Source organism: Berghia stephanieae, chromosome 2 (genome assembly GCF_034508935.2).
Source record: "Berghia stephanieae isolate SIO BIC M18660-M18661 chromosome 2, UCSD_Bste_1.3, whole genome shotgun sequence".
In the NCBI taxonomy this organism is placed as follows: domain Eukaryota; kingdom Metazoa; phylum Mollusca; class Gastropoda; order Nudibranchia; family Aeolidiidae; genus Berghia; species Berghia stephanieae.
In genome coordinates, this window is record NC_088361.1 from 95,594,008 (window position 1) to 95,606,507 (window position 12,500).

General features: G+C 36.4%; 2 protein-coding genes across 2 annotated transcripts; both read right to left on the bottom strand.

The window, feature by feature from the left end:
* Nucleotides 1–5,916: 5,916 nt before the first annotated feature.
* Nucleotides 5,917–7,578, bottom strand: LOC144963787 (uncharacterized). Its single transcript, XM_078897725.1, has 2 exons — nt 7,287–7,578; nt 5,917–6,291 (listed from the first exon to the last, which is right to left on the bottom strand). The coding sequence occupies exons 1-2, from the start codon at nt 7,522–7,524 to the stop codon at nt 5,927–5,929; spliced, it is 603 nt and encodes a 200-aa protein (XP_078753851.1). The 5' UTR covers nt 7,525–7,578; the 3' UTR covers nt 5,917–5,926.
* A 58-nt stretch (nt 7,579–7,636) lies between these two features.
* Nucleotides 7,637–9,775, bottom strand: LOC144964054 (uncharacterized). Its single transcript, XM_078897996.1, has 3 exons — nt 9,289–9,775; nt 7,717–8,554; nt 7,637–7,669 (listed from the first exon to the last, which is right to left on the bottom strand). Exons 1-3 carry the CDS (start codon nt 9,639–9,641, stop codon nt 7,637–7,639), a joined length of 1,224 nt encoding a protein of 407 aa, XP_078754122.1. The 5' UTR covers nt 9,642–9,775.
* Between the last annotated feature and the right edge of the window lie 2,725 nt (nt 9,776–12,500).

Genomic DNA, 12,500 nt, shown 5'->3' on the forward strand with positions numbered 1-12,500 from the left:
ATATATTTAATATTTATTTGACACGTAAGACGAGATATTACCCATGTAATGGCGCTAATATATCTTTTTATTTTTGAAGAGAAGAAACGCTATAACTGGTCAGGTACTTATTTTCACCTAAGTATGGAGCTGATTTGAGTAAATTAAATAACCTTTCCCAAGCCCTTATCTTAAATGAGAAAAAAATTAACTTGAATCTTTATAATTCAGTGTTGAAAAGATGATGATTTGCACTAATCTGGTTGTCACACATGGATAAATCAAGAATTATTTGAGAACAAACTTCCACGCGATATTAGGAGGTCCGATAACCGAAGGCAATTATGGACTTGATTTAACATTGTTTTAATAGACAATATTTTACGTTTGTTTGAGAGTATTTCCATTATATTACAACAACGGGCCCGAAAACAATTTGGTTTATCAGACCTCCGTATAAGTAGACGTCGCCGGAACGCCATGGCTTTCTGAGACATTATGATTAAGGTGTGGATTGAAGATTATACCCTTTCTAATGGATGAACAGGGGGAAAATACATATTATATAACCGATACTTCGGAGAGAAACGAAATCGAAAGGTATTAGGAATCCGAATGGGTTGAAAACAAAAAATAATAAAAACTGTTATTAAACTATTCCTTGAAGCAAAACGAAATCGAAATGTATTAGAATTCAAAAATCCGAATGTGATGAAAAATGAAAAAAAAATTTATACTAAACTATTCCTTGAAGCGAAACGAAATCGAAAGGTATTAGAATTCATGAAGCCGAATGGGATGTAAATTGTGGATCACAGAGTTTTAAACGGATTAATCTAAGGTTAAGATAAGCTTTTAAGAGCAATCCGCTTTTCTGTACTTAAATATCGGTTTTGATTGAAAGTGAAATTATTTTTTTAATTTTCTATCTTCTTTTGTTTCCCTTTGTCGCGTTGGCTCAAGTTGTCTTGTACTTGGTTCAATTCCAAATGTCGTTTATCTTCTTAGTAATTAAAGAGGAATTGGGTTTGAGAAGAAAAAAAAATATTGCATACAGTTTTATAAGAAAATGTATTTGTTTCAAATGTTCGGCTATTTTGAATATTAGTTTGGTTTGATTTTATGATTTTATATAATATTATTCTAAAATCCTTGTCATCTAATTTTTAAAATCTTTTTATCTCTCATCTTTCATTCCTCACCCTCCTTCCCCAATCCAACAACTATCCATAACAGCATATTTGGAAATATTTTCATTCGATATTGTACCCACCATCATTTATTGAGGGCAGATTGGTTAACAACGTTGTCTGTGTAACTTGGTACATCTTCTGTAGATTTTTCTGGGTGGCCCAACATTAAGTGTAAGCTACTATAGCCTCTGACCCGTGACAAAGCAACATACAGTTGTCCTTGTGTGAAAACCGGTTGTGGTAAGAAAATCAACTGCGAAAATAAACCTGAAGTAGCAGACGTGAGCAGAGTTGAAAGACGATCCTTGGATCGAGAACTTACCTTACAGTACTGTGATCATGTTTGTGGCGTTTTTATGCACCTCCGTTGGAGGTGTACAAAAACGCACCGTTTTTATGCACCTCCGTTGGCGGTGCTGGTTGATTAATGAAAATGTTGCTGCTTGAAGCTCGAAGGAAAAAATAACGATAAGTGTTGAATTGTAAGCTTCAATTTAATAGACGAAGACATACTGTGGACGTTTCTGATTTCCCCTTAATCAACAAAACACGACGAATAAGACACTAATGACGAATGAGAGATGTGTAGTGTGAATGGCGTAGATAAGGTAAATAGACATAAACAATGATGGGACAGGAAGTTTTTTCTTTCTGTAAAAAAATACATTTCTAATTTCCCAATCTTTCAGGAGAGTTGTGCACCGTATAATTTTTTTTTATTTTTTTTTTTGACTCAAATGGCACAATGTTCTCCACAATGCTATATTTTTTAAAGAAAGGATAGAGCAGAGAGGTCGTGACGTCACGCTTTCTACTCTTCCTGTTTCAAAATTCTTGGAAATGTGTATTGATCGGAAGATCCTGGGTTCAAGCCTCGCTAGGCGCATAGTTGAATTATTGGAAAAGGCTCTTTAGTGACATCCTCTCACCGTATTCAAGTGTAAAATGAGTATCTGGTCGTTGACAGCGTTTCTCTATCGGGAAAAATTTGTAAAAACGCATAACAGGTGCCATGTCTCGTTCTCTATGTTACGTGTTGCTATTGGTCTGTGACCCATGTAAACCGCTTTGAGCACGTTAAGTGATAATAGCGCTATATAAAAATGAACTCAAGACTAGACTCAAGACTTGTATGCTGATCTTCTCAGTGAATAATATAAAAATAAAATAAAATAAAATAAAATAAACTTTATTCATCCCATAGGGGACATTTGTCCCTAGGGTCTATTCCAAGGGAAGACTGGAATAACCCAGGCGTCAGCCGCATTGCAGTGCGCAAATTGAGGTAGGGCGAGGTGACTTGCTCAAGGCCACACAGCGCAGCGGCGGGTGATCGAACTCGATACCTTTCGGGTACGAAGCAAAGACCGTCCCGCTGAGCCACGCTGCGCTTTTCAATGACTTGTGTCGGTATTTTAAATGTTACCTTCGCCAATTTCGTATTGTAATGAGACTAATGATCAATAGGATTCAATAGTCTGGTGTCATGTCCGCCCAGCAACCAGCAGTTTAGTTCTAAACAAAGAAAATTGGTACATTTTATTTTTCGTGCTGGCTAGAGCTTTTTTCACATGTCATGTGATCAGAATGTATAAAAGTCAAAACATGATCAGATTTATAATGTTTTTCTCCTCTGGATACACTTTTAGCTTGTCGGAGAAGCATTTCATAAGGGCGTCCGCCATTGTTCCGATAGTTTAGAACAAGTTACTAAGTTACTATGCGTCCGTACGAGGGAAGTGACGTCACGACAGTTGATGCCTATATCGTATTGTAATGAGACTCTAATGATCAATTGTAGCTCAATTTGCCTTGTGTGAGAGAACGGTATTATACCGGGATGGTTCAGAGCACTCAAAACTAGAGCTTTTATATAGCGCAATATCCGCTAAACGTGCAAAGCGCTTTACAAGGGGTTCCTAGAAAACAGCAAAACTTAACATGTAGGATGTGACATGACGCCTGGTAGGCGATATTACATTTTTTTTTCGGACAGAGACAACGCTGATAATGTCAGGAACTCATTTTACAACTGAGTACGGTGAGAGAAAATAGGTAAAAGAGCCTTTTCCAAGGGCTTAACTATGCCCCAAGCGAGGCTCGAACCCAGGACCTTCCGATCCGAAAGCGAGTGTCATACCACTAAACTCTATATGAATCCTTGATTTGGCTATGAATTGTTATTGTTGTTATTATTTTTTTTTATTTCACTTAAAATTGATATTTATATTGTAAAGTGCCCAGAGCTTGTGTTTTACACGAGAATGAGCGCTATATAAATGTGTATTATTATTATTATTATTATTATTATTATTATTATTATTATTATTATTATTATTATTATTATTATTATTATAGACCACATAGCGGCACAACTCAGATCGAATTTAGAATTGAAGTGATAAGAAATGTGACCAACTGTCTCAAAACGTATAGGGATGATTCAAACCCAGACCTGCCTAGATATTACGAAAAACTCGTAGAATTACGAAATGTTGGCTCTAATTTCAGAACTCCACATACATTTCTGAGTCATTAAACTGATTGATGATATAGGGCTAGATAATTATAAGAATTTGGAAATGCTCTCTAATCATTGTAATGGTAACTTGTTGATCTGTGAAGTTGAATATGACGACTACAATTATTTTTAACTTTTAAAAACAACGATTTTTACATTTTTTCAATTAGACAGGTCTGCAGACCACTCAAAACGAATTTAGAATTGAAATGGTAAGAAATGTGTCCAACCGACTCAAAACAGTATAATATAGAGAAGAACTAGGTACTGGAAATTCACATCTATTGGATTACCACCTTAATGTTGGTGGGTTGATGGGGGGGGGGGGGGGGAGTGCTTGAGGCATATCAGGCAGGGACAAAGGAGTAATCCCGGTTGACTTTCACTGGACCATCCTGGATGTCGAGCGATATAATACGCGGGCGCCATGAACGGCCCGCCTAGATATTATGTGACGGAATGGAGATCAAACCCGGTGCCCGAAGGGCTTCGGCCAGCCCGGGCTCCACACTACTTATCTATCATGGCTCCACCATAATATGAAGCTGCTGCTTCTGGAACTTGAATTTAAAGCAACAGATAAAATAAATAAAAATAAATAAAATTCACTTTATTCATCCCGTAAGAGAAATTTGTCTCTTAGAGTCTATTCCAAGGGAAGGCTGGAATAACCCAGGTGTTAGCCGCAGTGCAGCACAACAAATTGAACTTGGACGAGGTGACTTGCTTAAGGCACACACAGCGCAGCGGCGGGTGATCGAACTCGATACCTTTCGGGTACCAAGAAAAGACCTTACCGCTGAGCCACGCTGCTCCATAATAAATATGAAAACTGTGGCTATTTTCTTTTCGTTGTGGTGAAGAATAAATACTATTTCTTGCATTATTATTATTATTATTATTATTATTATTATTATTATTATTATTATTATTATTATATTATTATTATTATTATTATTATTGTTATTATTATTATTATTATTATTATTATTATTATTATTATTATTATTATTATTATTATTATTATCATTATTATTATTATTATTATTATTATTATTATTATTATTATTATTATTATTATTATTATTATTATTATTATTATTATTATTGTAAGTATTGGTGGCATTACAGTTGTTATATTTCTGTGGTTATTAATGGTATCATTTTATTTTTTGGTTCCATTTACCTTTTTTTTTTCTCACTTTCATGTATGTTGTCATCAAATTGTATGAATTATTGGCGAACGCCTAAGATTAAATAAACTTCGAAACTTTGATTAAAATTACATTTCATGGAGCCAGTTCATCCCGATATCTTCCCGTTTTGAGATGTTGGGTCATAAATAGCAAATGTCCTTTGATCCGAGACAAAAACGTGCTGTGCGGATATGTGGTCTAGAGGTATGACACTCGCTTTCGGCGCATAGTTGAGTCCTTGGAAATGGTTCTTTACTCATATTATCTCACCATACTCAGGTGTAAAATGAGTACCTGACTGTTAGCAGCGTTGTCTCTGTCGGAAAAAAAATTGTCATGTCGCCTAAGAGGTCTTGTTCTACATCTTTCGTGTTGCTATTGGTCAGGGACCCTTTGCAAAGCGCTTAGGGCACATGTAGTGGAAATTGCTCTATATATAAGCTCTAGTTTAAAAACGCAATTTTAAAATTAAAAGAACAAAATTGTTAAAACTCGAGAATTTGTATAGCGCAATACCCTCCAAACTATCTCAAAGAGCTCTACAAGGTGTTCATAGCCAACAGCAACACCTAAGATGTAGCACAAGACATGACGCCTCTTAGGCGATATTCAGACAGAGACAGAGCTTTTTACGATCACGGACTCATTTTGCACCTGAGTACGGTGATGGAATGTGAGAAAAGAGCCTTTTCCTAGGACTGGACTACGCGCCGCTCAGGGCGGGCGGGATCGAATCCAGGATCTACCGGTACGAAGACGAGTGTCATTCCAGTAGAACACATAGCCTCACCGATATGTTAAAAAAAAGAATAGTTATAACAGCTTAAAAAAAAAAAGAACAAAGTATCAAACACTGACCGTTTTAAGCTCAAAATCCTTCTTCAGCCAACAACAAAAAATCACTAAAATTATAAATACATTATTTTAAAACCAGATAGACGAGAGAGAAATATTTCGAACCAGAGATTTTCCGGTTTGAAGTGCAATCCCTTAACCTCTCGGCCACTTCGTCCCCGTTATTATGATAAGGGTTTTTTTTAATCGCTCTTTCCTTTGGTATTACCGACATCTGTGAGAGCTTCAATGTAATCTGCAAAAATTGTAACTTCTTCAAAGTCAATGTCATGGTCGATTGCGCAATGAAACCGCCAATCAGCTGTCCAGACTGTCTCTTTGAGGGTAAATGGGTTAGTTTGAAGGATGAGCTTGGATCTGGTGACCTCAGAGTTCTGGCAATTTGCTGCTGACGCAGGAGCGTACACGATGAAGATTGGTGTGTGGAACTCTATATTGTCGTTATGCTGGATAACTTCTTCAATCTGTGCATTGTCAAAACTGTTCTCGTTGCAGATAATTACCATTCGTAGATTGGCACCAGTAAGGCTGAAGTCGCTTGCATGATCTGTCAATTGAATTGTATAAGATGTAATTTAAAGTAAAAGTCCTTCAGTAATATATATATATATATATATATATATATATATATATATATATATATATATATAGAATACAGATTGTCACTCACATTTTTTGTGGCCAAACGTTCGTTTCTGTGTCTCTTTACACGTCCTCAGTCGGCGTAATCCTTAATAATATATATTTATATAAATATATGTATATATATATATATATATATATATATATATATATATTATATATACATATACATATATATACATATATATATATATATATATATATATATATATTAACTTTAGTATTTTTATAGTGCAATGGCCACTATACATGGATCTAGGTAGGAGTTATAAAAGAGGTCTATGGCCAACAGAAATATTTAATATGTAGAACGAGACATGATGCCTTTAAGGGATGTAACAAATTTAGACTTTATTCATGAAGTAGTAGTAGTAGTAGTAGTAGTAGTAGTAGTAGTAGTAGTAGTAGTAGTAGTAGTAGTAGTAGTAGTAGTAGTAGTAATAGTAGTAGTAGTAGTAGTAGTAGAACTGGACAGTCTGTGTAATCTTCGAACCCCAAGTGTGACAAAGTAAAACCTCTTTATAAAGCACTTATACCAGTGAAAGTGCTCAAAGCGCAATTCAAGGTGTCACAAGCCATCAATGTGAATTAACAGTCTTTTTTAGGACTCAAACCAGTGAAAGTGATAACAACTAAAATTTCACTTTTTTTTCAATTTTGCTTTTTTAATCAATGTTTGATCTCTTGTATAATACCGTGTTGAGACCGTGCGTCACATTCAGTTTTAAACGTCTAGGTGTAAACAACATATTGAAGAAAAGACAGAACTCGTGACAATGACGATGATGTTGATTGGAAGTACGAGGAGGAAGAGGAGGAGGAGGAGATGGGGTAGATGAAGAGGGGAGGGATTGTAAAGAGGAGAGGAAATGGGGGATAAGGATAAAAAATATTACTTACTTCTTACGACCTCTTTTTTAGTTGCTACAAAGACAATTTCATGGAACATGGAGTCCACAAACCAAGAGACTTCTGGTACATTGCTAGATTTGAATGTGGATGACATTGTGCTGTAGGAAATGATCAATCTGCCAGCGCTCTGTGTTAGAATAGGTTCATTGTAGCTTGTTTCATTCCAGTTGAATTCAAAGAGCCCCTCAGAAGCCTTCATTGCAGGATGACCATCAGAGAAGGCCATGCAAGTCTGTCCGCTACATTTCGTTAGTTGAATAGACGAAGTAGTTACAACATCATTATCAAACGTTTGTAATCGAACTGCACGTCCTTGCTTCAACATTATCATCAAATAATCACTGTTGTAGACGCGATGCTCTGAACCATTGCTGAAAACCATGAATGCCAACTGCCAGCACAAGTCGGCGTACCAAACTTGATCGTCTTTAAATTCTAATGAAGACAAAACTTCTGACGTCATCGCGTTTTCTTCAGATTCCATGACTAGACCATGCGATGCGACTACTGTGTAATGGCGTCGTAGAGGGTCTTTTACAGTCAAACGCGACGCATCCAGAAATGATTCTCCTTGGTATTTTATGATTACAAAACCCTGTGTTTTTACGTCATAACGAGACCATCTGTCAAGCACTGAAGTTATTTGATTACCGTTTTTCAAGTTGACAATGAAATATGCACCTCTGCTCAAAGGGTAGGTGAGTTCTTGGATGTCGTTATTAGTTTCTGCATCCCCCGAACTGACAGTGTAAGCTGGAGTTCCACCGAGGGCGCAGGAGATGTTCTGAATAAAAAACATGGCGGATAGTTTGTCTTGAACGGATTCTCTCATTTTAATGTTTTCTATAGAATATGTTCGGACTGTGTATTTACCAGCTACAGACATCCCGATGTAGTCCTTGAATGTTCTGGATTGTTTGTAGCTCTTGTCGTACAGAGTATAATAACGTGGCATGAAGTGGAAGTATACAGTATTTGTATTGTCCTCAGATGGGCCTATGAAATAGGTTATTGGTGTAAGTCGGTGGTAAAATCCATCCGTAAGTTTTAAAGCGACCCTGACAGACGCACCTCGACTTATGGCCTGCATTAAACATTGTTTATCCCCGTAGACCTCCGTGTTTTCTATTATTTCATACACCATCTCCCAATTGGCGCATTTCTGATCATAACAAGATCCCTGGTAATTGCATTTTAAAGGCACGGTTCCAGCTGACTCTAGCGAAGTTCTCCTGTCGCCTTTGTAATTGGTCAGCCTAGTATTGGAAAAGATCATTACTTGTACAGAGTGATTAAATAAAATTTGAACAGTTCGGATGCATTTTAGGTTTAACTTATATTTAAATAGTGTCACATTTTATTGACATATCTTGTTGATTCTTAATCTAATAAGTTCACAATTAGACCTATATCGTGGAATTCCATGTTTTAATTCTACTTTTAATGTTTATTCTTCTTATTCTTATTCTTAATCTTTTTTTTCTTTTTCTTTTTCTTCTCCTCCTCTTCCTTATTATTATTATTATTATTATTATTATTATTATTATTATTATTATTATTATTATTAGTAGTAGTAGTAGTAGTAGTAGTAGTAGTAGTAGTAGTAGTAGTAGTAGTAGTAGTAGTAGTAGTAGTAGTAGTAGTAGTAGTATTGTTATTATTATTATTATTATATCATCATTATTATCATCATCATCATCATCATCATCATTATTATTATTATTATTATTATTATTATTATTATTATTATTATTATTATTATCATTATTATCATTATAATTATTACTATTATCATCATCATCATCATCATCATCATCATCATCATTATTATTATCATCATCATCATCATCGTCATCTTCTTCTTCTTCTTCTTCTTCTTCTTCTTCTTCTTCTTCTCCTTTATTTGCTTTGTTCGATTCATTATTTTGTCGTCATTTTACAGAAAATATGAACTCTTCCAGCAACACATTTAATTAATTGTCATGCATACCTCAAGTAAGTCCAGTGCGTACTTTTTGTGAGGTCAGAACACGAATGAGTTGCTGCGTCGTATAAAATACAAGCATCACCCCCCACCCTCCCAACAGCCAGGTTGATTGATAAACATGTTGGATCCGACAGGCATCGAAGGGCACATCCAGTTCTGGATCTGACAGTAGCTTTGACATAGGAATTTCTTGATAAATAGCCTTGTTCACATCCACTGATTGTTGTGAAAAGTCCTGATTCTATTTTATTTGGAGCATCAGTTTCCTCCTCCGCAACAGTGTCGGGTACTCGCAGAAGAGTCAATCCAATGCCGAAACTCAGCGTGTAGAGTAAGTGGAAACTTGAACCAATCATGATTTGATTGTGATGTTGGAGAATAGTTCAAAACCTTTTACCAGTTATCTGCCGTACCCTGAAAAGACAAGTATTTAAAAATCTCGCCAGAAAACTCGTTCTTGAAATATCGATCGATTTATATTACCCTTATCTTGGAAAAAAACTCTCAAACCTGGGACTTCGCGTAGATGATGTTCATTTAAATCGATAGATATTTGAATGACGAGTAGTCTAGCCAAATTTTATTATTAAAACGGGATGCCTCCGATGGATGAATATTTCGAGAACTTTCCAGTATTTTTTTGTTACTTTTTTTGCAAAGAATTATCGGGACCCCTCATGAAATCTATTGTTAATGTACTGTTAAAAATGAAGATTTTCCCCAAAACTAAAAGGATATACATTGTAATAATTTAGTATTCCTAAACTTAGAATTCCGAGCAAGACTGTAAAACCGCCACACGACCTTGAGAGAACGCCTTTGGATTGTAGTACTTTGAAGAAAAAAAACCTAGAGCATTTATATAGCGCAATATCCACTAAACGTGCTCAAAGCACTTTACAAGGGGTCCTGAGCAAACATCAACATTTAACATATAGGACGGGACATGACGCCTGTTAGGCGATATTATAATTTTGCGGACAGAGACAACGCTGTTAACGTCCAGGTATTCACCTGAGTACGGTGAGATAATGTGAGTAAAGAGTCTTTTCCAAGGACTCAACTATGCGCCGAGCAAGGTTCGAACCCAGGATTTTCCGATCCAAAACCGAGTGTCATAACACTAAACCACATAGCTGCACTAGATGACACGCACAATAGAAAATAATGACCATACACAAAAGACGTTTTTTGACCGACTGCAAGAGAGGCAGACTTTGAAGGGGTTAAATAGCGAATGGTTTGGTAAGATCTAGGGGACGCCTTGCTGTGTAATGGTTGACCACAGTGCTGTCATCAAACTACAAACCATCAAATGCTGGATTGTAGGCATCAATTATTGATGGTAATGTCAACAGAAAACGTGATAACTTTTAACCAGTTAACTGCTGCAATCCTAGGAAAAAAAACGTGTTTAAAAATTTGGCCAGAAAACTCGTCCTTCCAATATATCGATCGATAAAAATGACCGTCATCTTGGCAAAAACTCTCAAATATAGGACGACGCGAAGTCCCAGATTTGAGAGTTTTTGCCAAGATGACGGTCATTTATATCGATCGATATTTGAAGGACGAGTTTTCTGGCCAAATCTGTAAATACGAGTTTTCCCAGAGTTCGGTAGTTAAATGGTTAAATGTAATCGACGATATTGGGCTGATTATTAAATGCATAAATGTAAACATTTGTATAGAGCATTTCCACGGATTACCCATGCTCTATGCGCTTCACAGCGTTCCATTTATTCCCACAGCAGACCATATGGAATTATATTCTTATTCCATACAGTATCAGTCGCCTATTAAGCTTCCTTTTCGTACTAACACTCTAAAAATATCCGTCGCTTTCTATAGCCAGATATTTATTTACATTTGAGTAGACTGAGGTAATGTGTGGAAATTGCTTTCCATGAGCACACAAAACCGGGACTAAAATTTTCCAAGATCCCTGTCACCCGTCCAACCACTAGTCACTTTTAACATTGCTGGATACAGTGAGGAATGAGAGGAATATGAGTTTTCGGTGAAAGAATTGGTCAATTTAACCAGTTCTCTGCGGAACTCTGGAAATGCACGTTTTAAAACTTTTGCTCACAAAAATTGTCCTTCAAATATCGGTCAATATAATAGGGGCCCCGATAGCTCAGTTGGTAGAGCACTGGCTTTACACAGAAAGGGACCAAAAGCTCGGGTTCAGTCGAGATTTTTTCTGACCCCCCTGTCCACTCAGCAATGAATGGGTAGCTGGATCTGTTAGATTTGGAGGAAAGTACTTTGCGATAGACTAGCGTCCTATCCAAACGATAGCAAGCAATTGCTATTGTTAGTTTCACGCTATAGAAACCGGAATAAACTCTGGCTCCATGGGCCCAATGGCTCTGAAGGACTACTTTTTTATAAGGACCATCATCTTGACAAAATCTTTCAAACCTGGGACATTATTTGTGTATAAGCAATGAAGCTAAAAAGACCCATCTACTCACAGTTGATAATCATGCATCGTCTCATTATTAATCATTAGATACCATCGCCTACGCATTCCATGAAGGAATATAGATAATCGGTCAAACAAGTTGTCTGATGTCAACAGGAATCACCCATGTTGTGCAAGTGAGCAAATTGGAGGTTAATAATCTTGCTCAATAAAAAAATGAAATTGAATGAAGAGAGACTCGAACCAGAGACCTTTTGGATTACAGTATGCTGCCAGAGCCTAAGTCTTTCTCTTTTTTTTCTGTATAAGGTAATATTGGGGCATTTGTGGCGAATCTTACGTAAAAGACATTTCGTCACAGCTTCAATGACACAAGATTTGACGCTGGCTCGATGTCCAAATTATATACATTTTTTCGACCTATGTCTGTAGTTTAGGATCCCCATAGCTCAGTTGGTAGAGCATTCGCTTCAAATGAAAAGGGACCGAGGTCGAGCCCGATGAAGTCTTGACTATTTTCAAACCATCCTCTTAAGCGCCTGGAGGCCCAGGCAAAATACGATAAGAAAATGTGATTATTAATATTATCATTATTATTGGGGTTTTTTAAATATTTGTTATGTTTGTTTGTTTGATTTTAAGTGTTCTACGCCGCTTGCAGCATTTTAGGTCATATCAGCGCAAGTAAAATGAAAAGAATGGGATATCTAAAGTTTTAGAATTACAATTAAAACACCCAAGAAAAGGTAAGACACAGGGGAATTAGTTAAAATAAGAAACAGAT